At 46.6% G+C, this 24,532-nt stretch overlaps 1 protein-coding gene across 1 annotated transcript in view; it reads right to left on the bottom strand.

Annotated features, from left to right (window-relative positions):
• The window catches only part of LOC132893630 (ankyrin-3-like), a 336,414-nt gene extending 314,874 nt beyond the window's left edge, over positions 1-21,540 (bottom strand). Inside the window, exons 1-3 of the mRNA XM_060932777.1 lie at positions 21,499-21,540; positions 21,279-21,385; positions 17,674-17,709 (exon numbers count right to left, since the gene is read on the bottom strand). Of these exons, the coding sequence (XP_060788760.1) occupies positions 17,674-17,709; positions 21,279-21,385; positions 21,499-21,540 (185 nt within the window). The remainder of the gene's footprint in view (positions 1-17,673; positions 17,710-21,278; positions 21,386-21,498) is intronic.
• Positions 21,541-24,532: the final 2,992 nt, after the last annotated feature.

The following is a 24,532-nucleotide window of genomic DNA, read 5'->3' as shown; positions in this document are numbered from 1 at the left end:
ATGAAGCTGTCATTGTCCTGCTTCCGCCTGGCTATGGAGACATCATTATCCCGCTCCCGAGTCCTGACCAGGACCAAAGTGATGCACAGACAGAGTCTAGTCCAGGGTCTGAGTTAAGTCCAGAGCTCGAGCATGCTTCCAGTCCAAGGTCCAGGTCCAGTCCAGAGCTCGAGCATGCTTCCAGTCCAAGGTCAAGTCCAGAGCTTGAGCTCACATCCAGCCCAGAGCCTGAGTCATCCCCAGAACTTGAGCCTACTTCCTGTCCAGACCCTGTCATCACCGGAGCATGCATCCAGTCCAAGCCCAGAGTCCAAGTCCTGTCCTGAGCCAGAGCCCAAACCCCCACCTGAGCCAAGTATCTGGTGCCATGTCAGCTCAGAGCTGCATGCTGAGGGCAGAAAAAAATGGATTTTTGCTCCTGGAGGGAGCTCTTCAGGGGGGTTGTTTTGGCGCATGCACCTGAAGGACTCTCGGGTGCGCTCTGGACTAACACAAACTCCTGTTTCTGTTTAAAGTGTTAGAGAAAGTCATAGCAATGCAGGTACTGAAGGTAGTTTAGTACAATAATATTTTTGAGAAATTTCAATCTGTTTTCAAAAATAAACAATACAAAAATGGTACTCCTTGGGGTTACAAATTACATTTTAATGAATGAAGATACGAGGAATATCTCTGTGTTAATTCTCTGAGATTTACATGCTGCTTTTGACACTATGCTATCATGATCAGTGGATTAAAATTGAGTCGTTGAGGGGACAGTGGAGAGGGCGAATGAGTTGAATGACTTTTTCAATCGATTCAACCAGCCCACATCCCCCCCACCCTCTCCCTCACTGCAGCCATCTCTCCTTCTTCCCTCAACACACCTCCCCTCAGTCATCACAGCAGCCCCCTCCTCCCCCACCTCAACACAGACTCCACCATGCATTAGTGCAGACCAGGTCAGAGGTCAACTGAGGAAGCTTCACCCCAGGAAAGTAGCAGGCCCGGACAAGGTGTGTCCCCGACTACTGAAGACCTGTGCTGCTGAACTGGATGAACCGCTCCAACACATCTTCAACCTTAGCCTGCAGCTGGGGAGAGTGCCCACCCTCTGGAAGACATCATGTATCGTTCCAGTTCCCAAAAAGAATCGGCCCAGCGAGCTGAATGACTTCTGACTGGTGGTACTCACTTCACATCTGATGAAGGTGTTGGAGCGGCTCTTCCTCAGCCTCCTCAGACCCCAGGTACAACATGCCCAGGACTGTCTGCAGTTTGTGTACCGGGCAGGTGTCGGTGTGGAAGACGCCATCCTCTACCTGCTACACCGAGCCCACTCGCATCTGGATAAGGAAATGGCACAGTGAGGATCCTCTTCTTGGACTTCTTGAGTGCCTTCAACACCATCCAGCCCTTACTGCTTCAGGACAAACTGAACAGGATGCGAGTGGACCCCTGTCTGGTCACCTGGATCTCCAGCTACCTCACTGACAGGCCGCAGTACATCAGGCTGAAGGACATCACGTCTGACACTGTGATTAGCAGCACCAGAGCACCCCAGGGCATGGTGTTGGCCCCTCTTCTCTTCACCCTGTACACTGTGGACTTCTGCTACAACTCGGCGCTGTGTCACATTCAGAAGTTTGCCGATGACACAGCCATCGTTGGGTGTATCAGTGATGACAGAGAGGAGGAGTATAGGAGCCTGGTGAGGGACTTTGCTATATGGTGCAACAGGAACCATCTGCAGCTCAACACCTCGAAGACCAAGGAGCTGGTCATTGACTTTGGGAGGTCCAGACCAAGGTCACGACCAGTTCTGATCGAAGGAGTTGAAGTGGAGGCTGTGGATTCCTACAAGTACCTCGGGCTGTGGCTGGACAGCAAGCTGGACTGGACTTGCAACACCAAACACTTATACAGGAAGGGACAGAGCAGGCTATACTTCCTTAGGAGGCTGTGGTCCTTTAACATCTGCAGGAAACTCCTGTGGATGTTCTATCAGTCTGTGGTCGCCAGTGTCCTGTTTTCCACCATGGTGTGCTGGGGGGGGCAGCACATCCAAGAAGGACACATCCAGGCTGGACAAACTGATCAGGCGGGCCGGTTCTGTGGTCAGCATGAAGCTGGACTCTCTGGTGACAGTGACAGAGAAGAGGTCTATGGACAAACTATTGAACATCATGGATGATGCCAGTCACCCTTTGCACACTGTCATCAGCAACTAGAGGAGCCTGTTCAGTGACAGAATGCTCCTTCCCAAGTGCAGGATGAACAGACTCAAAAACTCCTTTGTCCCTCATGCCATCAGACTGTACAACTCCTCTCTGGGGGGGAGGAGGGGTAACAGGAGGACAGAGGACGGGAAGGAGCAGTAGCCTAGCCTAACAATAAGCAATACCAGACAATGTGCAATATATAGTGCAATATCTCTCCTACCGCCACACTCCCTTCTCCCCACCTTTTTTCCCTCCTCCTTCCCCCCTCCCCTTCCTCTCTTCCCCATATCTTATTATTTTTATATTTGTATATGTAAATAATTTATTTTAATTTATCTAGAAGTTTTCTCTATTTCTTTTCTCTGTTTATCTGTAATGATGCTGCTGAAATCTTAATTTCCCTGAGGGAACCTGCCCAAAGGGGTCAATAAAGTTTTATCTAATCTAATCTAATCTAATCTAATCTAATCTAATCTAATCTAATCTAATCTAATCTAAAACAGTGGGTGAGAATATCAGGAATGGCATTGGTCTGGTTTTCTTCATATTTTTCTAATAGAATTTTGCAGGCACTGTTTTGAGGAGGGTTCCTCCTTCCCTGTGTTTACATGCAGCATACCTCAAGGCCCAATTTCAGGTCAAAGTTTATTTTCTATCTATATGCTCCCTCTTGGGCATGTCATCCGTGTGATATGACATTAACTTCCACTGTTATACTGATGATTAAACAGCTCGACCTGTCTCTGGATCCAAACAATGTGGCTAACATATTAATTCTTATGTGAGATATCATTCTTAATGATGTGAGAAATTGGATATCCTATAATCTTCTTCAGCTTAATACTGACAAAACAGAGATTTTAGTATTTAGCCCACAACAGAATAAAGATCATGTGAAGCAGGCTTTGGGGTCATTGGCCTATAATATTAAACCAGTGTCTAGAAATTTAGGGGTGGTCTTTGAGTCCATCTTAAACTTTGAACCTCATGTTAATAAATTGGTACAGTTTGGCTTTACTAATAAAATTTTAGTAAAATATTGCAAATGAAATATGAAATATGAAAATGTTGGAGCATCTCACTTAGTAATGCTTAATTTGCGACACTGAACAGCTCTTTCACTGCTCATGCTGAATTGGAACAGAGTGCTGCAGCCAGATTACTTACAAGATCAAGAGTTTGTGAGCATATTGCCCCAATTTTGGCTTCACATCACTGGCTACTAAAATTCAGAATCTATTTTAAAATGTTTTTTTTGGCTCCAGAGTATCTACAGTATCTGAATTAAATGGTACCCTATCAATCAGTTAGACCCGTATGACCAACTATGACTAAAGCTTATTTGCTGCTCCAAAGTCCAGACTAAAGACAAAATGTGATAAAGCATTCTCTGTGATGGCTTCTAGACTTTGGAACAGTTTACATCCAAGCATTTGGTCAACTGACTTGGTAACAATTTTTAAGTCCTGTTTAAAAACAATTATTGAGAATTATCTTTATTTATTGTCATGGTTTTTATATCTTATCTATATATCTTATCATTTTTATCTTTCCTTTTATTTGAATGTTTTTTTTTCTGTAATGCTATTTGCACTTTGCACGTTTCTTATTTTGTTTTTCATGTTTTTAAGTAGGGCAGTGTAGTGGTTAGCACTGTTGCCTCACAGCAAGAAGGTTCTGGGTTCAAGCCCAGTGGCTGACAGGGACCTTTCTGTGTGGAGTTTGCATGTTCTCCACACTGCTCCTCTGTGTTTTTGACCTCCTGGCCCATTTTTTGACCACTGATTTTTGCCTGAGCCCTACTGTGGGGGAAACCAGAGCATCTGGAGGAAACCCACACAGACTCAGGAGTCTGTGTGGGTTTCCTCCAGATGCTCTGGTTTCCCCCACAGTCTAAAGACATGCAGGTTAGGCTAACTGGTGATTCTAAATTGACCGTAGGTGTGAGTGTGAATGGTTGTTTGTCTCTATGTGTCAGCCCTGCCATGATCTGGCGACTTGTCCAGGGTGTACCCTGCCTCTCGCCCATAGTCAGCTGGGATAGGCTACTGTCACAGTCCGGTCCAGTCCATCCATGCCTGAGTTTGTGGGACTTCCATGCCGGCTCCAGGCTGGATCCAGGACAGGAATTCCAGTCCTGCCCTGCTGAAGGCCATTTTCCCTGAAGCAGCACTCCCACACCTGCTACTACTCCTCTCCCATCAGCCAGTGCCTTCTTAAGAACTGTGTGGAGCTACTCCAGTTGCCAGACTGTCTCTTGTAGACTTTCCTTGCCTAGCTACAACCCTTTGGTATTGTGTCTTCTTGATTCCCCCTGCCTGAATTGTTCCTTGTTTTTTGTCTCATTTTCTGTCTAGTTTTTGCCCCTGTTTTACCTGCTCGTTCCTTTGGATTGTGTTTTTGCTTCCTTTGCCTGGATTTCCCTTGTCCCTGTGTTCTTCAATTTTGGTTAAGATTTTTCTGTCTTGTTTTTGTCCCTGACTGTGCTTACCTGCTCCTCTATGTTTTTGACCTCCTGGCCCATTTTTTGACCACTGATTTTTGCCTGAGCCCTACTGTACTTCTGCCCTCTACTTCATTAAAGAAGCTTTTCTCTGTACACCGCCTGTCTTGAGTCTGCTCCTGGGTCCTCACTTCACCTCAGCTCACCATTTCTGACAGGCTACAGCTTGCCCATGCCCCTGCACAGGATAAGGGGTTACGAGTAATGGATGGATGGTGTTTTTAAGTGTATACATATTTTTATTCTTAATGTTTTATTTTATCATGATGTAAAGCACTTTATGCTCGACAAGCTGCCTGGTTTGAAAATCACTATACTATTAAAGCTATTGTTATTATCATCTTCTGGACAGATAAGGAAATCACTCAGTGGTAATCTATCTTAAAGCACCTCACCTCTTGTTAGCATCAACCATAGTAGAAGATAATAGAAAATAGTGCATTGTTGAACATTCCCACTAAATATCAGGATCTCAAAGAAGTATTCAGCAAAACCAAGGCCAGTAGTCTGCTACCACATCACACCATGACTGTCCAACAGAGTTCCTGCCTATTGTATGTTAAAAAGGAGAAATGTGAATTCCATATGCACAAGATTTCCTTCTTGGGATATGTTATCAACACAGACAGGGTAACTACAGTATAGCTCAAACCAAGGTCCTCCTGTGACTGAGTGGCCCATACCCAAAAGTATTAAGGATCTGCAGGGGTTTCTTGGCTTTGAGGTAGAGGTAACCCAGCGCAAGCAAGCAGCCGTCTGCTCCTGCAGCCATGAAGGCGCTGGTCACGCACCTGCTTGTCACACTGTGGGTGAAAATGGTGACCGCAGAAAGTTGGAGAAGGAATGCGAGGAATGCGAGAGCGTCTCCCAGCAGTGACCTTCAGGGGGAAATGTTGTCTCAGCAACGGCCTTAACCGAGGCCGGTGCTGTCTCAGGGAGCTGAATGTCGATAAGATATAAATTGTTTGGTCTTTCCAGACACAGTCTTTGCACATCCACACCGCTTGTCCATATCTGTCCATTCCGTCCACTCTGTTCAAATTGGTCTCCGAAAAACTTATTCCTTGCAAAGCCGAAAGCTTCTCCAAGATAACAACTATATTGTGGTTCAAGTTCTGAATATCCACAGTCTGAGTGCTGACAGCTTTGCCCACCGCTTCAATCATATTGGGCAGCTTTGTGGGGCTTTGAACAGCTGTCACTGTTGTCTGATTTCCTCGATATACCAGGGCAATGCCTAATCCAATCAGTAAAAGTCCTGTAATTATGGTTCCAAATAGGTAGATATCTTCAATGTCCTCCACAGAAAGAATCGCCAGGCACACGACTCACCACTGCTCCCATGCGTCCATCGCCTAACCAGCCGCAAACATTCTGGCAGGACAGGCGGGTTCCCCTGAACCCAGGCTTCTTGTCGAGAAAACTTTGTCAATTTCGTTAGGAGACCAGTTTATCCATTCCATGCTTTTTTTTAGTTTAGAAAGTAATGCGGGGAGAGTCTCTTCAAAAAGTACAGCAGACGAGACAAGACAAAGAAGCACAAGCAGGGAAAAAAAGGAGGGAGAGGGAGAGCAGGGAGAATGTGACTGCCTTCCTTGGAAGCATGGAGAGAAACTTCCTTCCAGTGATGGCCAAGGGCTGATAAGGGGAGAGACAGCAGAGAGAAAGGAGTTCTCCCAACAGGAGCATGTGTGTGTAGTGTCACTCAACTGTGTTGTGTGTCACTGAAAAGCCATTATTACATTTATTAAAGGAAAATAGCAAACAAAAACCCAGCTGTCCTGTGTTTCAGTATTCCACACATTCAGGGATCTTCACATTGTTGTTGAAACCCAGGAATACTGAAAGGAACTGCAAACATGGTGCCCTTGCTCTTGAAGGAGCTCATCCATGCCCTCGCCACCCAACAAAACCAGCATCAAGCACTGGTCACCTTGCACAACAAGCAGGAGCAGCATTTCAAAGCCCTGCTGCAAGCCCAGCAGGAGGATCACCAGGCATTCCAGAACCTGCTTGCATCAGTGGTTACCCAAGCTGCTGTATTGGCAGGATTCCCCCACACCACTCTCATGAAGATGAGACCCCATGATGATCCAGAGGCCTTCCTGGTGCTCTTCAAGCAAGCCGTGGAGGTGTTGGGGTGGCGGGTTGAGCATCGAGTGACTCGTCTAATGGTGCTCCTGACTGGAAAGGCAGAGCTCACTGCCCAGCAGCTGCCTGCCAACAAAAGGCTGGAGTATGCCATCCTGCAATGTGTCAGCTGCACCCCCGAGCAACAGCATCAATGCTTCTACTTGCAGACCCTAGAGGATGTCAGCTGGCTGTTTGCATTTGGCAAACAGCTTCAGGATGCCTACCAGCAGTGATTGAAGGCAGAAGACCATGGCAACAAGGAGATCATTGATGCAGTTGCACTGGATCAATTCATTGCTCAGCTGCTGGGAGGAACAGCCCTCAGTGTTGCTGGATTGAGCAACCGCATTAGCTGAGGACCACCTGGTGGTGGTTCTAGCAGCAAGAGGACATCCTGCCTCTTTTCTTTCTCTCTCTCTCTCTCTCTCTCTTTCTCATCCTGCCCCTTCCCCCTTCCATTCCCTATCCCTTCACCATGGAAGCAAAAGTATACCCCCTACAGCCAGCTTGCCGAGCTTGCAGTGTCCCCCTATCTTCCTCCCCTTATGTTTCTTTGTTTCCTCCTTCTCAAGTGAGTGATCCCCAAGCCACCAGTACAAAGGTGAGGTCTGGGTCAGTGTGCTGGTGCTGTGGGGAGCTTGGGCACTTCCAGGACCAGTGCCATGCAATGGAGGTGGGGGCAGTGGTCCAAATCCATGACATGCCAGAGACCGCCCCTGAATGAGCTGGAGAGCATCAATTTCAGGGAACAAATCATAGTGTCGCAGTGGTGGTTAGCCTATGCATCACCCATACACTAATTCTGGGAACAGATTGGCTGGTGTTTAAATATTTAGTAGAGTGTGTAGTGATTGGTGGGTCCTACAGTAGTGCATCATGGAGGGATCCCAGATTCATGTTGTCTGGGGAAGCCATCTCAGCCTTGTGTCATAGTAACACGGGGGGGAGTGGCCTGCCCCTCCTCTCTCTTGGGAATTTCCTCAAGGATTTCCCTCTAGAGCAAGCGCAAGATGAGACTCTGCAACCAAGTGAGAAGAATTGATGGTCAAATCTCCAGCTGAACATTGCACTCTCCTGCCCATACTTTTCAAGGATATATTATATCGAGTGACGCAGGATGCTCAGATTGGGGAAAAAAGGCTGTTAATTCCAAAGAGCCATAAGGAACTCATGTTCTTGAAGCTCAATATAACCCTATGGCAGGACACCTAGGGCAGAATAAAATGCTAGCCTGTCTCATGACCCATTTCTACTGGCCAGAGATTCATAGAGATGTCCATAGGTGGTATGCAGCATGCCGCAAATGTCAGCTGGTGAATCCAGCAGCCATGCCAAAAGGGCCATTGTGCCCCCTTCCTCTAATTGAGTCCCCCTTCAAAATAATTGGGATGGATCTCATTGTGCCATTAGATATGTCTGCATGAGGGCATTGCTTTATTTTAGTCCTGGTGGACTATGCAATGCAATACCCAGAAGCAGTAACACTGCATAACATTTCAGCACACAATGTTGCAGAGGCACTGCTTAAAATTATTTCCTGAGTCAGTATTCCAAAAGAAATCTAATTAGGGAACTATGTTTATGTCATGCACCCTTTGCAAACTCTATGAGTTACTGAGGATTAAATCCATCTGCACAAATGTTTCTTACCCACAGACAGATGGCTTGGTCAAGCAATTTAACCAAACCCATCCATCTATCCATCTATCTATTCATCCATCCATTATCTGTAGCCACTTATTCTGTACAGGGTCGCATGCAAGCTGGAGCCTATCTCAGCTGACTATGGGCGAGAGGCAGGGTGCACCCTGGACAAATCACCAGGTCATTGCAGGACTAACACATGGAGACAAACAACCATTCACACTCACATTCACACCTGTGGTCAATTTAGAGCAACCAATTAGCCTAACCTGCATGTCTTTGGACTATGGGGGAAACCGGAGCACCTGGAGGAAACCCACGCAGACATGGAGAGAACATGCAAACTCCACACAGAAAGGCCCCTGTTGGCCACTGGGCTTGAATCCAGAACCTTCTTGCTGTAAGGTGACAGTGCTAACCACTACACCACTGTTCATAAGTTTGTGAGCAAAGATGCACATAACTGGGATAAATTGCTCAAGCCCCTGTTATTTGCAAAACAAGAGGCCCCACAAGCCTCTATGGGGTTCTCCCCATTTGGATTGTTGTATGGGTGCAGGCCTTGCAGCATCCTTGAGGTCATGTGGGAAAATTGGGAGGAGGGACTTTCTAATAGTGAAAGTGAAATTCAAGATGTTCTTGACCTACATGGAAAATTCCACATACTCAGTTACCTAACTCAGGGGAATTTGCAGCAGTCACACAAACTTCAGTCCCAGCTGTACAACAGGGGTGCGCACCTTCAGGAATTCACATCAGAGGATAAATTGCTCATATTATTACCCACCCTCAAAAAAATCCCAACACCCAGTTGGATAGTGGTGGTGTGTGGAGTCCACTCGGTGTGCCTTCAGGTGCACGCACCACAGCACGCAGGACTGACAACTGTGTGGCAGCGGGGGCATGGCTAAGCAGCAGTCTGTGAATGGAGGGCAGGGTCGGGGAAGGTAAGTAGCTAAATCATTCCACCTGCTGTCAATTAATGTGTGTGTGTGTGTGTGTGTGTGTGTGTGTGTGTGTGTGTGTGTGTGTGTTAGTTACAGGGACAGAGCATTAAAGGAGAGAGAGAGCAGAGAAAGGGAGCTCTCTCCCCAACCACAATGCATGTGTGAGTGAGTGAGTGAGTGAGTGAGTGATGAAAGAAAGAAAGAAAGAAAGAAAGAAAGAAAGAAAGAAAGAAAGAAAGAAAGAAAGAAAGAAAGAAAGCTGAAAAGCCCGAATAAAAAGTATTTGTATAAACATCAACTCTCGCCTGCCGTGCCTCTGTGCTTCACCCACATCAGGAAGTGTTACAGTGGTGCCGAAACCCGGGAGCACAGAAGAGAACCACCCCATGGGGTCCCCGCCATTCGAAGAGCTCATCCTTGCCCTCGCTACAGCCCAGCAGAACCAGCATCAAGTGTTGATCACCCTCCGAAAGGAGCAGGAGCAATGCTTCAAAGCCTTGATGCTGGCCCAGCAGGAAGATTGCCAGGCATTCTGGCACCAGCTTGTGTCAGCAGGGGCATTGACCACTGCTGCCGCAACCCTCATGAAGATGGGACCACAGAACGATCCATAAGCGTTCCTCACTCTCTTCAAGCAAGCAGCCGAGGTGTGGGGGTGGCTGCTGGAGCAGCGTGCCTTCTCCTGCTCCTGACTGGCAAGGCACAGCTCACAGCACAGCAGCTCCCTGCTGACAGCCGGCTGGTCTATGCAGACCTAACGAAAGCCATCCTGCAGCGGCTCGGCTGGAGCAACATCGCCAGCGCTTCCGGACACTGGCATTGGAGGAGGTCGGCCAGCCATTTGCATTTGACCAGCAACTCCAGGACGCCTGCCAGTGGTGGCTGAGGGCAGAAAACCGTGATGCCGATGAGATCATCGATCTGGTAGCACTGGAACAGTTTATCTTTCGACTTCTGGAAGGAATAGTGGAATGGGTCCAGTGTCATCACCCGGCGTCGCTGGAGTAAGCCATTGAGCTGGCGGAAGACCATCTGGAGGCGGCTCCAATGGCAGGCAGATGAGGCATCTCCCCTTGTTTCTCTTCTCTCTCTCTCTTTTCTCCCCATCTCTTGCCCCCCTCCTCACCCCATTCCCCTGCCATGGAGACAGCAGCTGGCTCCTCTCCAGCCAGCCTGTCACACCCGTGGTGTCCTCCCCTCTCCCCCTCCTGTGTCTGTGTTGTCTCCCCCTCAGGTGAGTGACACCCATAACACCAGTGCAGAGGAAAGCCTGGGCTGGTGTGCTGGCATGGCAGGGAATTGGAGCAACTCCAAGGTCAGAGCTCCACAAGGGAGGTGGGTGCTGTAATCCGGATCCCAGACACACCAGAAACCACCCCTGATCGGGCCGGAATGTATCGCATACCGGTGAGTATTCAAGGGGCTACATATCATGCTTTGGTGCATTCCGGTTGTAATCAGACCTTAATTCACCAATGCCTGGTGCAAGGTGAGGCATTGGGGGGAGCACAAGTGGTGAAAGTGTTGTGTGTGCATGGGGATGTTCACCATTACCCCCTAGTGTCTGTCCAAATTCTATTCTGGGGCCAAATGCATAGAATAAAGGCAGTGGTTAGTCCCCGTCTCACCCACTCATTGATTTTGGGTACTGATTGGCCGGGATTTAAAAACCTAATGGAATATTTAACACGCAGTGAGTCCTGCATGAGTAGGTCACGGGAATATCCCAGTGTGGCGTTGACTGGAGAAGCTGTTGCAGAGCCATCTATATCAACACTGCATCAGAGTGAGGAGCAGCCTGCTCCGCCTCCCTCTCTCAGGGATTCCCTTGGGGATTTCCCATTAGAGCAGTCGCGAGACGAGACTCTACGGCATGCGTCTGACCAAGTAAGGGTAATCAATGGTCAAACTCTTCAGCCAAGCGCAGCACCGACCTTCCCCTATTTTGCCATTATTAAAGATAGATTGTACCAAGTGATGCAGAACACTCAAACCAAGGAACAAATAACCCAGTTGTTGATCCCAAAGAGCCGTAGGGAACTCGTGTTCCATGCGGCTCACATTAATCCCATGGCTGGACACTTGGGGCAAAATAAAACACTAGCCGAATAATGGCCCAGTTCTATTGGCCAGGGATTTGTGGGGATGTCCATCGGTGGTGTGTGGCATACTGTGAATGCCAATTAGTAAATCCCGTGGCTACTCCAAAAGCGCCTTTGCGCTCTCTCTTCCTCTAATCAAGATCCCGTTTGAGCGAATTGGGATGGATCTCGTCGGGCCATTAGATCAGTCAGCATGGGGATATCGCTTTATTTTAGTTCTAGTGGACTATGCAACGCGATATCCGGAAGCAGTGCCTCGCCGCAATATCTCAGCATGCAGAAGCGCTCTGCCGCTTTATCTCCCGGGTCGGGATTCCGAAAGAAATCCTGACAGACCAAGGCACTTTGTTTATGTCATGCACACTGCAAGAGCTGTATGGGTTACTGGGGATTAAGTCTATCCGCACCAGTGTCTATCGCCCACAAATGGATGGCTTAGTAGAGCGATTTAACCAGACACTCAAAAACATAATCCGTAAATTTGTAAGTGAAGATGCTCGTAATTGGGATAAGTGGCTTGAGACCCTGTTGTTTGCAGTATGAGAGGTACTGCAAGCCTCCACGGGGTTTTCTCCCTTCGAATTATTATATGGGCGTAAGCCGCGTGGCATTCTGGACATGCTATGGGAAAATTGGAAGGAGGGACCTTCACCGAGTAAAAATGAAATTCAGTACATTCTTGACTTGCACGCAAAACTCCACACCCTCACTCACCTAACCCAGGAGAATTTATGGCAGGCACAAAAACATCAAAACCGGCTGTATGACAGGGGCACACACCTTAGAGAGTTCACGCTGGGAGAGAAAGTGCTCGTATTATTGCCCACGTCGAGTTCTAAATTAGTCGCCAAGTGGCAAGGGCCCTTTGAGGTCACACGGCGAGTCGGGGATGTTGACTCTGAGGTGAAGCAAACAGATGGGGTGGGGCACTGCAAGTCTACCACCTCAACCTGTTAAAATGCTGGAATGAGGGGGTCACCATGGTGTTGGCATCGGTAGTCCCAGAGAAGGCGGAGCTGGGGCAGGAGGTAAAAAAGATAACATCTCAGACCACTCCGGTCCCTTGTGGAGACCACCTCTCACCGGCCCAACTCATGGAGGTAGCCAAGTTGCAGAAGGAATTTTCTGATGTGTTCTCGCCCCTTCCTGGTCATACTCACCTCATAGAACACCACATTGAAACGACCCCAGGGGTGGTAGTGCATAGCCGCCCTTACCGATTGCCCAAACACAAGAAAAAGGTGGTTCGGGATGAACTCAAGGCCATGCTCGAAATGGGCATAGTTGAGGAGTCCCACAGTGACTGGAGCAGCCCTGTGGTCCTGGTTCCCAAGACCGATGGGTCGGTCCGGTTCTGTGTGGACTATAGAAAGGTCAACAAGGTGTCTAAATTTGATGCATACCCAATGCCTCACATTGATGAGTTGCTTGATTGGTTAGGCGCTGCTCGCTTTTATTCGAAACTGGATCTAACCAAGGGATATTGGCAGATCCCCTTGACTCCTCTATCCTGAGAGAAAACGGCCTTTTCCACACCGTTTGGTTTACACCAATTTGTCACGCTCCCTTGTGGGTTGTTTGGGGCGCCCGCTACATTCCAGCAGCTTATGGACAGGGTCCTCCGACCTCATGCTGCCTATGTGGTTGCCTATCTAGACGACATCGTAGTCGACAGTCATGATTGGCCGCGGCACTTGGAACACCTGAGGGCTGTTCTAAAGTCTCTGAGGTGAGCGGGCCTCACAGCTAACCCAAAAAAGTGTGCGATTGGGCGGGTGGAAGTACAGTATCTGGGGTTCCACTTGGGCCATGGGCAGGTGCATCCTCAAATTAACAAGACTGCAGCAATTGCGGCCTGCCCGAGGCCCAAGACCAAAAAGGAGGTGAGACGGTTCATGGGGCTGGCTGGCTATTATCATAGGTTTCTACCTAATTATTTGGACATCACAAGCGTGCTAACCAATCTCACTAAAAAGGGGGCTCCAGATCCGGTCCAGTGGACGGAGCAGTGCCAAAAGGCCTTCTCTGAGGTAAAAAGCTGCACTGTGTGGGGGGCCACTTTTACACTCCTCTGACTTCTCTCTCCCCTTTATTTTGCAGACTGATACATCAGACAGAGGGCTGGGGTCCATTTTGTCCCAGGAGGTGGAGGGCGAGGAGTGCCCCGTGCTGTACATCAGCAGGAAACTCTCGATGCATGAAAGCAGGTACAGCACAATCGAGAACGAGTGTCTTGCCATCAAGTGGGTGGTCCTCGCCCTCCGATACTACCTGCTGGGGCATCCTTTCACTCTCTGTTTGGACCATGCGCCCCTCCAGTGGCTCCACCGCATGAAGGATGCCAATGCGTGGATCACCCGTTGGTATTTCACCCTCCAGCCATTTAAGTTCGAGGTGATCCACAGGCCGGGGGCGCAGATGGTGGTGGCGGATTTCCTGTCCCATCGGGGGGGGCTGAACAGCTTCCCGGCCTGAGTCGGGCAGTGGGGGTATGTGGCAGTGGGGGCGTGGCCAAGCAGCAGTCTGTGAATGGAGGGCAGGGTCGAGGAAGGTAAGTGGCTAAGTCATTCGTCATTCCACCTGCTGTCAATTAATGTGCGCATGTGTGTGTGTGTGTGTGTGTGTGTGTGTGTGTGTTACAGGGACGGAGCATAAAAGGAGAGGAAGCAGAGAAAGGGAGCTCTCTCCCCAACCACAATGCATGTGTGAGTGAGTGAGTGAGTGAAGAAAGAAAGAAAGAAAGAAAGAAAGAAAGCTGAAAAGCCCGAATAAAAAAGTATTTGTATAAACATCAACTCTCGCCTGCCGTGCTTCTGTGCTCCACCCACATCAGGAAGTGTTACAAACTGTACAACATAAAATAGAATTTGGGGGGGAAAAACTCCCAAGAACAAGCTGACTATACAATATACAGATAAAAATGTAACACTAAAATTATATATCTATGTATGTGCTTTGTACATGTGAATGTGCATTAATAGTACCCAAAACAAGAATTGTGATATATGAAGATAAAAACTGTACAAAAGTGGCAGTATTGAATGGAAGATAAATAAATAAATACAAATAAACTCTAATGGTGCAAAGTGACTAATGGCAGTAAACAGATAAGCTCTGATGGTGCAAAAGTTACAGGAGGACCAGGGTTATAAACAGGACTATACAGCAGAGAGGTCAGATTTCTCTCTGTCAGACAGAGGTGGGTTATTGTACAGTATGACGGCTTGGGGCAGGATAGATTTCCTGCATCAGTCCCTATGACAGCAAAGCTGTAACTGTCTATTGGAGAAGGTGCTCTGCTGTCTGTCCAGTGTGTGGTGGAGAGAGTAGGTCAGGATTATCAGGATGGATAACACTTTGTTCAGAGTCCTCCTCTCCACCACAGCCTCAATAGTGTCCTGTTTGCAGCCAATTATGAAGCCAGGTTTCTTTATCAGTTTATTGAGTCTGTTGGTGTCACTAGTTCCATTTCTGCTCCCCCAACAAACCACCAAAAAGAAAAGCATACTGGCCACAACAGGACAGATAAAAGCTCTCCAACATCTTGCTGCACATGTTAAAGGATCTCAGCTTCCTCAGGAAGTGCAGTCTGCTCATACCCTTCTTGTATACAGCTTCAGTGTTGGATTTCCAGTTCAGTCTGTTGTTGATGGTAACACCCAGGTACTTGTAGTCCTCCACCACCTCCACATCCTCTCCCAAAATGTGCAGTGGTTGTGAAGCCTTTCTCTTCTTCCTGAAGTTGATCACCATCTATCTGGTATTGTTTACATTCAGCTGCAGATTATTCCATCCTGCCCACTCTACAAAGTTGTCTACCAGAGCTCTGTACTCCCCCTCCTGTTCCTCACTTATACATCCAACAACAGCAGAGTCATCAAAAAATTTCTGCAGGTGGCATGACCTGGAGTTGTACTGAAAGTCCATCCATCCATTATCTGTAACCGCTTATCCTGTTCTACAGGGTTGCAGGCAAGCTGGAGCTTATCCCAGCTGACTATGGACGAGAGGCGGGGTACAACCTGGACAAGTCGCCAGGTCATCGCAGGGCTGACACATAGACACAAACAACCATTCACGCTCACATTCACACCTATGGTCAATTTAGAGCCACCAATTAGCCTCACCTACATGCCTTTGGACTGTGGGGGAAACCGGAGCACCCAGTGGAAACCCACACAAACACTGGGAGAGCATGCCAACTCCACACAGAATGGCCTTCGTCGGCCACTAGGCTCGAACCCAGGACCTTCTTGCTGTGAGGCGACAGTGCTAACCACTAGACCACCGTGCTGCCCTTGTACTGAAAGTCAGTGGTGTATAAAGTGAAAAGGAAAGGAGACAGCACAGTCCCCTGTGGAGCTCCTATACTACTAACCACCATGTCAGACAGAACATTACGTAGATGGACAAACTGTGGCCTGCCTGTCAGATAGTCAGTAATCCAGGAGACAATGGAGGTGTCAACACCCATGACCTGCAGCTTCTTCCCCAGTAGTGCTGCCTAAGTGCAAATGAGTTCGCTGCAGCAGGTAGATGACAGCATGGTCAACTCCCAGATGGGGCTGATATGCAACCTGTAGAGGATCTAGCAGCACCTTTACCTGTGGCCTCAGGTGGGCCAAGATCGTCTCGTCTCGTCTTCTTCCGCTTTATCCGGGACCGGGTCGCGGAGGCAGCAGTCTAAGCAGGGAAGCCCAAACTTCCCTTTCCCCAGACACCTCGGCCAGCTCCTCGGGAAGAACACCGAGGCGTTCCCAGGCCAGCCGAGAGACATAGTCCCTCCAGCGTGTCCTGGGTCTTCCCCGGGGCCTCCTCCCGGGGGGACATGCCTGGAACACCTCCCCAGGGAGGCGTCCAGGAGGCATCCGAAAAAGATGCCCGAGCCACCTCAGCTGATTCCTCTCGATGTGGAGCAGCAGCGGCTCTACTCCGAGCTCCTCCCGAGTGACTGTGCTTCTCACCCTATCTCTAAGGGAGCGCCCAGCCACCCTGCGAAGGAAACTCATTTCGGCCGCTTGTATCCGCGATCTTGTCCTTTCGGTCATTACCCAAAGCTCATGACCATAGGTGAGAGTCGGAACGTAGATCGACCGGTAAATTGAGAGCTTCGCCTTTTGGCTCAGCTCCTTCTTCACCACAACGGACCGGTAAAGCGACCGCATCACTGCGGAGGCTGCACCGATCCGCCTGTCGATCTCACGCTCCATCCTTCCCTCACTCGTGAACAAGATCCCGAGATACTTAAACTCCTCCACTTGAGGCAGAACTTCTCCACCAACCTGGAGAGGGCAAGCCACCCTTTTCCGGTCGAGAACCATGGCCTCGGACTTGGAGGTGCTGATTCTCATCCCAGCCGCTTCACACTCGACTGCAAACCGCCCCAGTGCATGCTGAAGGTCCTGGTTTGAAGAAGCCAACAGGACAACATCATCCGCAAAAAGCAGAGATGAAATCCTGTGGTTCCCAAACAGGATTCCTTCTGGCCCCTGGCTGCGCCTAGAAATTCTGTCCATAAAAATTATGAACAGAACCGGTGACAAAGGGCAGCCCTGCCGGAGTCCAACATGCACTGGGAACAGGTCTGACTTACTGCCGGCAATGCGAACCAGACTCCTGCTCCGTTCGTACAGGGACCGGACAGCCCTTAGCAAAGAGCCCCGAACCCCATACTCCCGAAGCACCCCCCACAGAATACTACGGGGGACACGGTCGAATGCCTTCTCCAGATCCACAAAGCACATGTGGACTGGTTGGGCAAACTCCCATGAACCCTCGAGCACCCTATGAAGGGTATAGAGCTGGTCCAGTGTTCCGCGACCAGGACGAAAACCGCATTGTTCCTCCTGGATCCGAGGTTCGACTATTGGTCGAATTCTCCTCTCCAGTACCCTGGAGTAAACCTTCCCTGGGAGGCTGAGAAGTGTGATTCCCCTATAATTGGGGCACACTCTCCGGTCCCCTTTCTTAAAAAGAGGGACCACCACCCCAGTCTGCCACTCCAGAGGCACTGTCCCTGACCGCCACGCGATGTTGCAGAGGCGTGTCAACCAAGACAGCCCCACAACATCCAGAGACTTGAGATACTCAGGGCGGATCTCATCCACCCCCGGTGCCTTGCCACCGAGGAGCTTGCAAACCACCTCAGTGACTTCGGCTTGGGTAATGGACGAGTCCACCTCTGAGTCATCAGCCTCAGTCTCCTCAGTGGAAGACATGACGGTGGGATTGAGGAGATCCTCAAAGTATTCCTTCCACCGCCCGACAATGTCCCCAGTCGAGGTCAACAGCTCCCCACCCGCACTGTAAACAGTGTTGGCAGAGTACTGCTTCCCCCTCCTGAGGCGCCGGACGGTTTGCCAGAATTTCTTCGAGGCCGACCGATAGTCCTTCTCCATGGCCTCCCCGAACTCCTCCCAGTTCCGAGTTTTTGCCTCCGCAACTGCCCGAGCTGCAGCACGCCTGGCCTGCCGATACCCGTCAGCTGCCTCGGGAGTCCTGGAGGTTAACATGGCCCAATAGGACTCCTTCTTCAGCTTGACGGCATCCCTTACTTCTGGTGTCCACCACCGGGTTCGGGGATTGCCGCCACGACAGGCACCGGAGACCTTGCGGCAGTTCAGCTCATTTTCTCTCTCCTGGCTGTCTGATGGCTGTCTGTCTCTCACCTTAAACCCAGTGATCTGCTTCATTCCAGTCCACACATCCCTCACATTGTTCTGTTGGAGCCTCCAGTTTCCTCCTGTAGGTGCCTTTACACCTACTCAGTTTATCTCTGAGTTCATGCTGCACTCTTCTCAGTTCTTCTATGTCTCCAGAACTGAATGCCACCTTATTATTATTTAGAAGTGTTTCCAGGTCACTGCTGATCCATGGCTTGTTGTTACAGTAGGGAAGCAGTGTACAGTCTGGGTTGGCATGGTGATGTGTTCACAGAATCTGATGTATTCTGTGATGCAGTCTGTCATGTCATTGACATCCTCCCCGTGTGGCTCACAGAGTACATCCCAGTCTGTTGACTCAAAGCAGTCCTGCAGTGCCTCAGCAGCATCCTGAATCCACCTCCTCACAGTCCTTGTGTGGACAGGCTGCCATCAAACAAGAGGGACATACTTAGGGGTTAGTAGGACAAGGTTGTGATCAGACCTGCCAAGGGGGAGAAGGGTTGTGGCAGTGTATGCATCATTTGAAGATCCAAGAAGATCCAAGGTTTTATTGTCTCTAGTGGGGCAGTCAACATATTGGTGAAAAGTTGGTAGTGTTTTGTTCAGTGTAGCATGATTAAAATTCCCAGTGATAACTGTAAAGACATTGGGATGTTGAGTCTGTACCTTAGTAACAGTGGGGCTGATGACCTCACAGGCTACCGCTGCATCAGCTGATGGAGGAATGTAAACAGTGATGACAATGGCAGACGTGAATTCTCGAGGCAGATAATAGGGACACATCCCCAAGGCAAGCAGTTCAGTGTCATTCAATGAGACCTTCCTTCACTTGCACATGTCCAGGATTACATCATCTCTCACTCACATATGGTGTAATCCCTCTTCCATGTGCAATGACACAGATATATTCTATTCTTCTTTTGTCTCATTCTTCCTGTAAACTGGTTTTAAGGTATGCAACAGTATAAGGTCATCATTGTCATATTTTTCATTTCAAAATTCAACACACATTCTCTATTGGGGACAAAGGGGACAATCACCCTCTTCTTCCACAGCCATGCCTTTGTAATGTGTACAGCATGTGGTTTTGCATTGCTTTGTTGAAACATCCCCGGAAAAGATGTTGTCTTGAAGGCAGCATATGTTTCTCCAGAATCCCAATGTACATTTTGGAATTAATGCTGGCATCACAGAAGTTACCTTTCCCAAGGGCACTGACACAACCCTATACCATGACAGACCCTGGCTTTTGGGACTTGTTTCTGGTAACAGTCTGGATGGACCTTTTCGTCTTTGGTCTGGAGCACATGGTGCCGATTTCTTAAAAAAAAAGATCTGGAATCCTGATTTGTCTGACCACAATACATGTTTGCACTGTGTGATGGTCCATCCCAGATGCCTCTGAGCCCAGAAAAGTTGATGGCGCTTCTGGACAAAGTTAACATAAGACTTCCTTTTTGCACAGGTTTAACTAGCATTTGTGGATGTAACTCTGTTACAGCCACATAGTGCTTGACAAAGAATGTGCTTGACAAAGAATTGCCAAAATAATCCTGAGCCCATGTGGTTATATCAGCTATAGATGAATTACAGTTCTTGATGTAGTGCAGTCTGCAAGATCAGAGATTGCAGGTGTTTGGCTTTTTGTGCACCAAAATTCCTCCAGATTCCTTGCATCAGTTAATATTATGCACTGTATAGGGTGCAATATCCAAATTGCTTCCTATCTTTCTTTGAGGAACATTGTTTTTAAACATTTCAATAATTTTCTCATGCATCTGACAAACTGGAGATCCTTGGCCCATCTTTGCTCCTCAAAGACTAGGCCTGTCCTGGATACTGATTTTGTACCAAATCATGATTATAATCACCTGTTGACATCATCTTTTTCAAATCGCATCATTATTTTATTGTTTTACCTCATTCCTGGCCCTAAATTGCCCCCAAAGCAACTTTTTCTGAAATGTGTTGCAGGTCTGAAATACAGGAATGGATGTGTATATTAACAAGTGAAATTAAGTAGACCAGACAAAACATTAAATATCTTGGGTTCATATTGTCTGCAAATGCTGACTGAAATACAAGTCAAAGTAAATTTAGCAGTCACCACTCTCTTTTTTTAATTTCCATTTTCATACCATCCCAAATTTTTCTGATTTGGATTTGTTTAATCATATGCAAACAACATGTCAACAAAATAAAATATAAATAAATCACCAAGTTCAAATTACCACAACACTGCTGCATCAAACCTTCAATCCACATATTATGCCTCAAACCCATCACACCTAGACCACTGGCCACTGACCCCATGACACTACCAGCATGGGGCAGTTAGCATTTCTGTCAGGTCAACACTGGAATCGACAAGAAACTCTGTTTCCCAGAACACATCATTGCCTACAAATATGGCTGCCATGGAGTCCACTTCCCAACACCCATGGACTTTGTCACATTCACGTTTACATTCACCTGATTTCTAGTCACACACACCTGAACACAATCAACTCCACAAAGTATATAAAGACTCCAGTTCCACACTCAGATTGTGAAATAACGTTGGTTGTGTGTCTACCTGAATCTATCTTTGCAATTTTGGATTTTGCCTAAATATTGATGTTGGCTGATCACTCGACTGTTACTTGTTTTAGACACTGTTTTGGATTTGTTTGCCAGCCATTGTAATAAAGCCTCAATCTGCATTTGCATCCATATTTGCCTCTATCTCATGACAGGGGAAAAGAAAAGACAGAAAGAGTATACAGCTTTCACACATCCCAAAAACATGCTTTATAAAAAATGTTTTTTTCAGGCCCAGTTATCTCAGTACATCACAACTGGCTTTGCAGACATTTGGGTACCAATGCAGAAAAATATCTATTACACAAAACTAGACATTTAATGATCTTAATGTTGATAAAATGGTGGTAGACAACACAGGAGACCTAGACAACAAAATCAAAATATTAAACATAACGTGGATCATTACATGAACATTCTTCTCCTTAAAGAACAGCCAATGTTAGTCTCAATAAACGTGTGGGTGTCTTTCCATTAAACTCATTATGCCGTTTTTCTCTTACCCTGAGTGGATGGGACTGGACATGACGTTCTTTGCATGGCCCACGATGTCTGGGGTCCAGCTATAATGCCTGAAACTCTCATTCTGTTCCCGAGTGACTGCGAGGTGCTGGAAATATATGTCACACACACACACACACACACACACACACACACACACACACACACACACACACACACACATGCCCAGAGATAATGATATCATGATAGGCTCTTACTCACATTATCAGGCAAGTGATGCAAGTGTGCTTCAGCTATGGTCATAACATTTGGTGATATTTTATAAATCCATCATTATTTTGTAATAAAACTTCTGATGACATGAAGACCATTCATTTTTCCATGCCTTTTAAAGACCAGAAGTTGTCTGACATGGTGAGAAGACAGCTTGGATCTTCTGAGTGCAAGACTTAACATCACTTTACTTACTGTATACACGAGTCATAAAATTCAGGAGGAAGTCAAGTTACACAAAGCCAAACCACCAGTTGTTAGCCAACAGAATGTTGTTTATTTAGTTAACTGTAGTCTGTGTGATGCAGACTATATTGGCTACACCTGCAGGCATCTGTACCAATGAATTGTAGAACATTGCCACTCAACTATTGGTAAACACCTTAAGACTGAGCATGGCCATTAATAAATAATAAATTGAGCAATCAATTTATTATTCTCTAAAAATGCACTGGGAAAATGACCTGTTTGATTTATGAGATGTTGCTTATCCAAGCAAAAAAGCCAAAATTAAACATCCAATCTGGTTTTTACTTGATGGGACTTTATAAAAACTTGAACTGACTCAATCACCTTAAACACTTTATTTTACTCTGATGATGATGTCAGTGACATTGAAACATTAGTTTATAATATAGCTAGCTTTTATTATTGAATGTATAACAAAAGTAATCTTAATTAAGATAATAAACATTGCTACAGAAATTTAAGCTATATGGTGACTCATCACTGAAGTTAGGTTGTACTATGGCCCATAACACAGTTTTAGCTGGTAATTTTTAGTTTCTGACCCAGGGAAATAATATGAGGATATGTTTTTGATAGAGATGAAAAAGCACTTCTATTGTCTTACTAAATTTTATAAATGTAAATGATGTGTAGTATTTAAATATTTTGAGGTACTAAGCACCTCATGGACCTTGTCTATAATTCACTCATTCACATAGCAGGCTGAAAATTTGCTTCATTTCCACCACAGGACCAAATGTTTACAGTTGCTCCATCGTGCAGTTCTGTGAAGTGTTATTAAACAGTTGGATGGCATTATTAATATAAGATAAAAATTATTTATATACAATGTTCCTCCCCAGTTTGAAAAATTAAATAAAAAATATTAATCATTGGACAAAATCATTTCAGAACAAGTTACAACTTGGTGGTTGCATTAAAATAGGAAATAGTAATAAAAGTAATCATTTGCCTAATATCTGAAGGAAATGTTCTTGATCAAATTATGCGGCGTGGCGATGTAGCTTACAGCAGGTTATGGTCGCTGAACTGCTGGCTGTCCAGGTGGTGCTCTGAAAACAGTGTGGGCTTTATAGATAATTGGGCTAATTTTGAGGGCACTGCTGGCCTGTTAGGGCGGGACGGTATCCATCCCACTCGGGAAGGTGCTGCTCTCATTTCCTGCAGCATAGGTCATAGTCTCAGAACAGGCCTAGTTAATTTCTGACAATCCAGAGCCAAGGCCAGGGAGCAGACGAACAGGCTAAACCGACTGTCTGCTAGCTGCACAGAGTTGTCACTCAGGGCCCACCACATCGAGACTGTGTCTGTTCCCCGAGCTCAACAAAAAGGTAGAAATTTTCAGAGAGTTTGTTCCAGTAACCTAATCAATATAAAATTAGATCAGACTGTACAGCTGCTGCCAGCACCTTTGATCTAAAGGTGGGGCTATTAAATATTAGATCTCTTACATCTAAAGCGCTAATGGTTAATGAACTCATTACTGATCAGGAGTTTAATGTACTGTGTTTAACAGAAACATGGATTAAGCCAAATGAATATATAGCATTAAATGAAGCGAGTCCTCCTGGATACAGTTATATACACCAGCCTTGTCTAACTGGCAGAGGAGGAGGCGTCACGGTTATTTATAATGATTATCTAGGTGTAACACACAAACCTGGTTATAAATTTAATACATTTGAAGTTCTTCATACTCATATAATGTATGTAGCCTCGAAAAATAAGTCTACCCAGTTAATTCCATTGCTTATTATTTACAGGCCCCCGGGGCCATATTCTGAGTTTCTTTCTGAATTTGCAGATTTTATCTCAGATCTGGTTATTTCCTTAGACAAAGCTTTAGTTGTCGGAGATTTTAATATTCACTTCGATAACCCAGAAGACCCTTTAAAAACAGCGTTTGTGTCCATCTTAGATTCAGTTGGGATTAAGCAGAATGTCATAGGACTGACCCATAATGGTGGTCACACCCTTGATCTAATACTAACATTCAGATTAAACGTAGACAATATAGTCATACTTCCACAGTCTGAAGTTATCTCAGATCATTGTCTCATCTCATTCAAAATATGTCTGAGTAATAATATATGCACCTCACCACGCTACTGTATTAAACGTACTTTCACGTCAACTACTGCACAGAGCTTTATAAATGATCTCCCAGAGCTGTCAACTTTGATTGGGTCACTGTCAGCCCCTGCAGAACTTGATCAGGCAACTGAATGCTTAGAGTCAACATTCCGCCATACTTTAGATAATGTAGCTCCTCTAAAAAGGAAAATGGTCAGAGACAAAAAATTAGCACCCTGGTATAATGATGACACTCGCACATTAAAACAGACCACTTGAAAATTGGAAGGTAAATGGCGTCAAACAAAATTGGTAGTGTTCAAATTAGCTTGGAAGGAGAGCTTCCTGAAGTATAGAAAAGCTCTTAGTGCTGCGAGATCAACATATTTCTCCTCCCTAATAGAAGATAACAAAAATAATCCTAGATTCCTATTTAATACTGTAGCAAAATTAACCAGGAATAAGTCCACTATCAACACATGCACACCTGCAGTATGTAGTAGCAACGACTTCATGAATTTTTTTAATGACAAAATTGAGAATATCCGACAAAAAATTCAAACTACTAATTTAAGGTTAGACAATGAAAGTGACCTTGTAGTTAACAATATAACTGTATCAGATCATCAGTTAGAATGTTTTACTCCCCTAAAAGAAACTGAATTACTTTCATTAATCTCTACATCAAAAGCCTCAACTT

Source organism: Neoarius graeffei, chromosome 11, assembly GCF_027579695.1.
Source record: "Neoarius graeffei isolate fNeoGra1 chromosome 11, fNeoGra1.pri, whole genome shotgun sequence".
NCBI lineage: Eukaryota > Metazoa > Chordata > Actinopteri > Siluriformes > Ariidae > Neoarius > Neoarius graeffei.
Note: the sequence above shows the minus strand (reverse complement) of the source record. Positions and strands in the feature narration are given on the sequence as shown.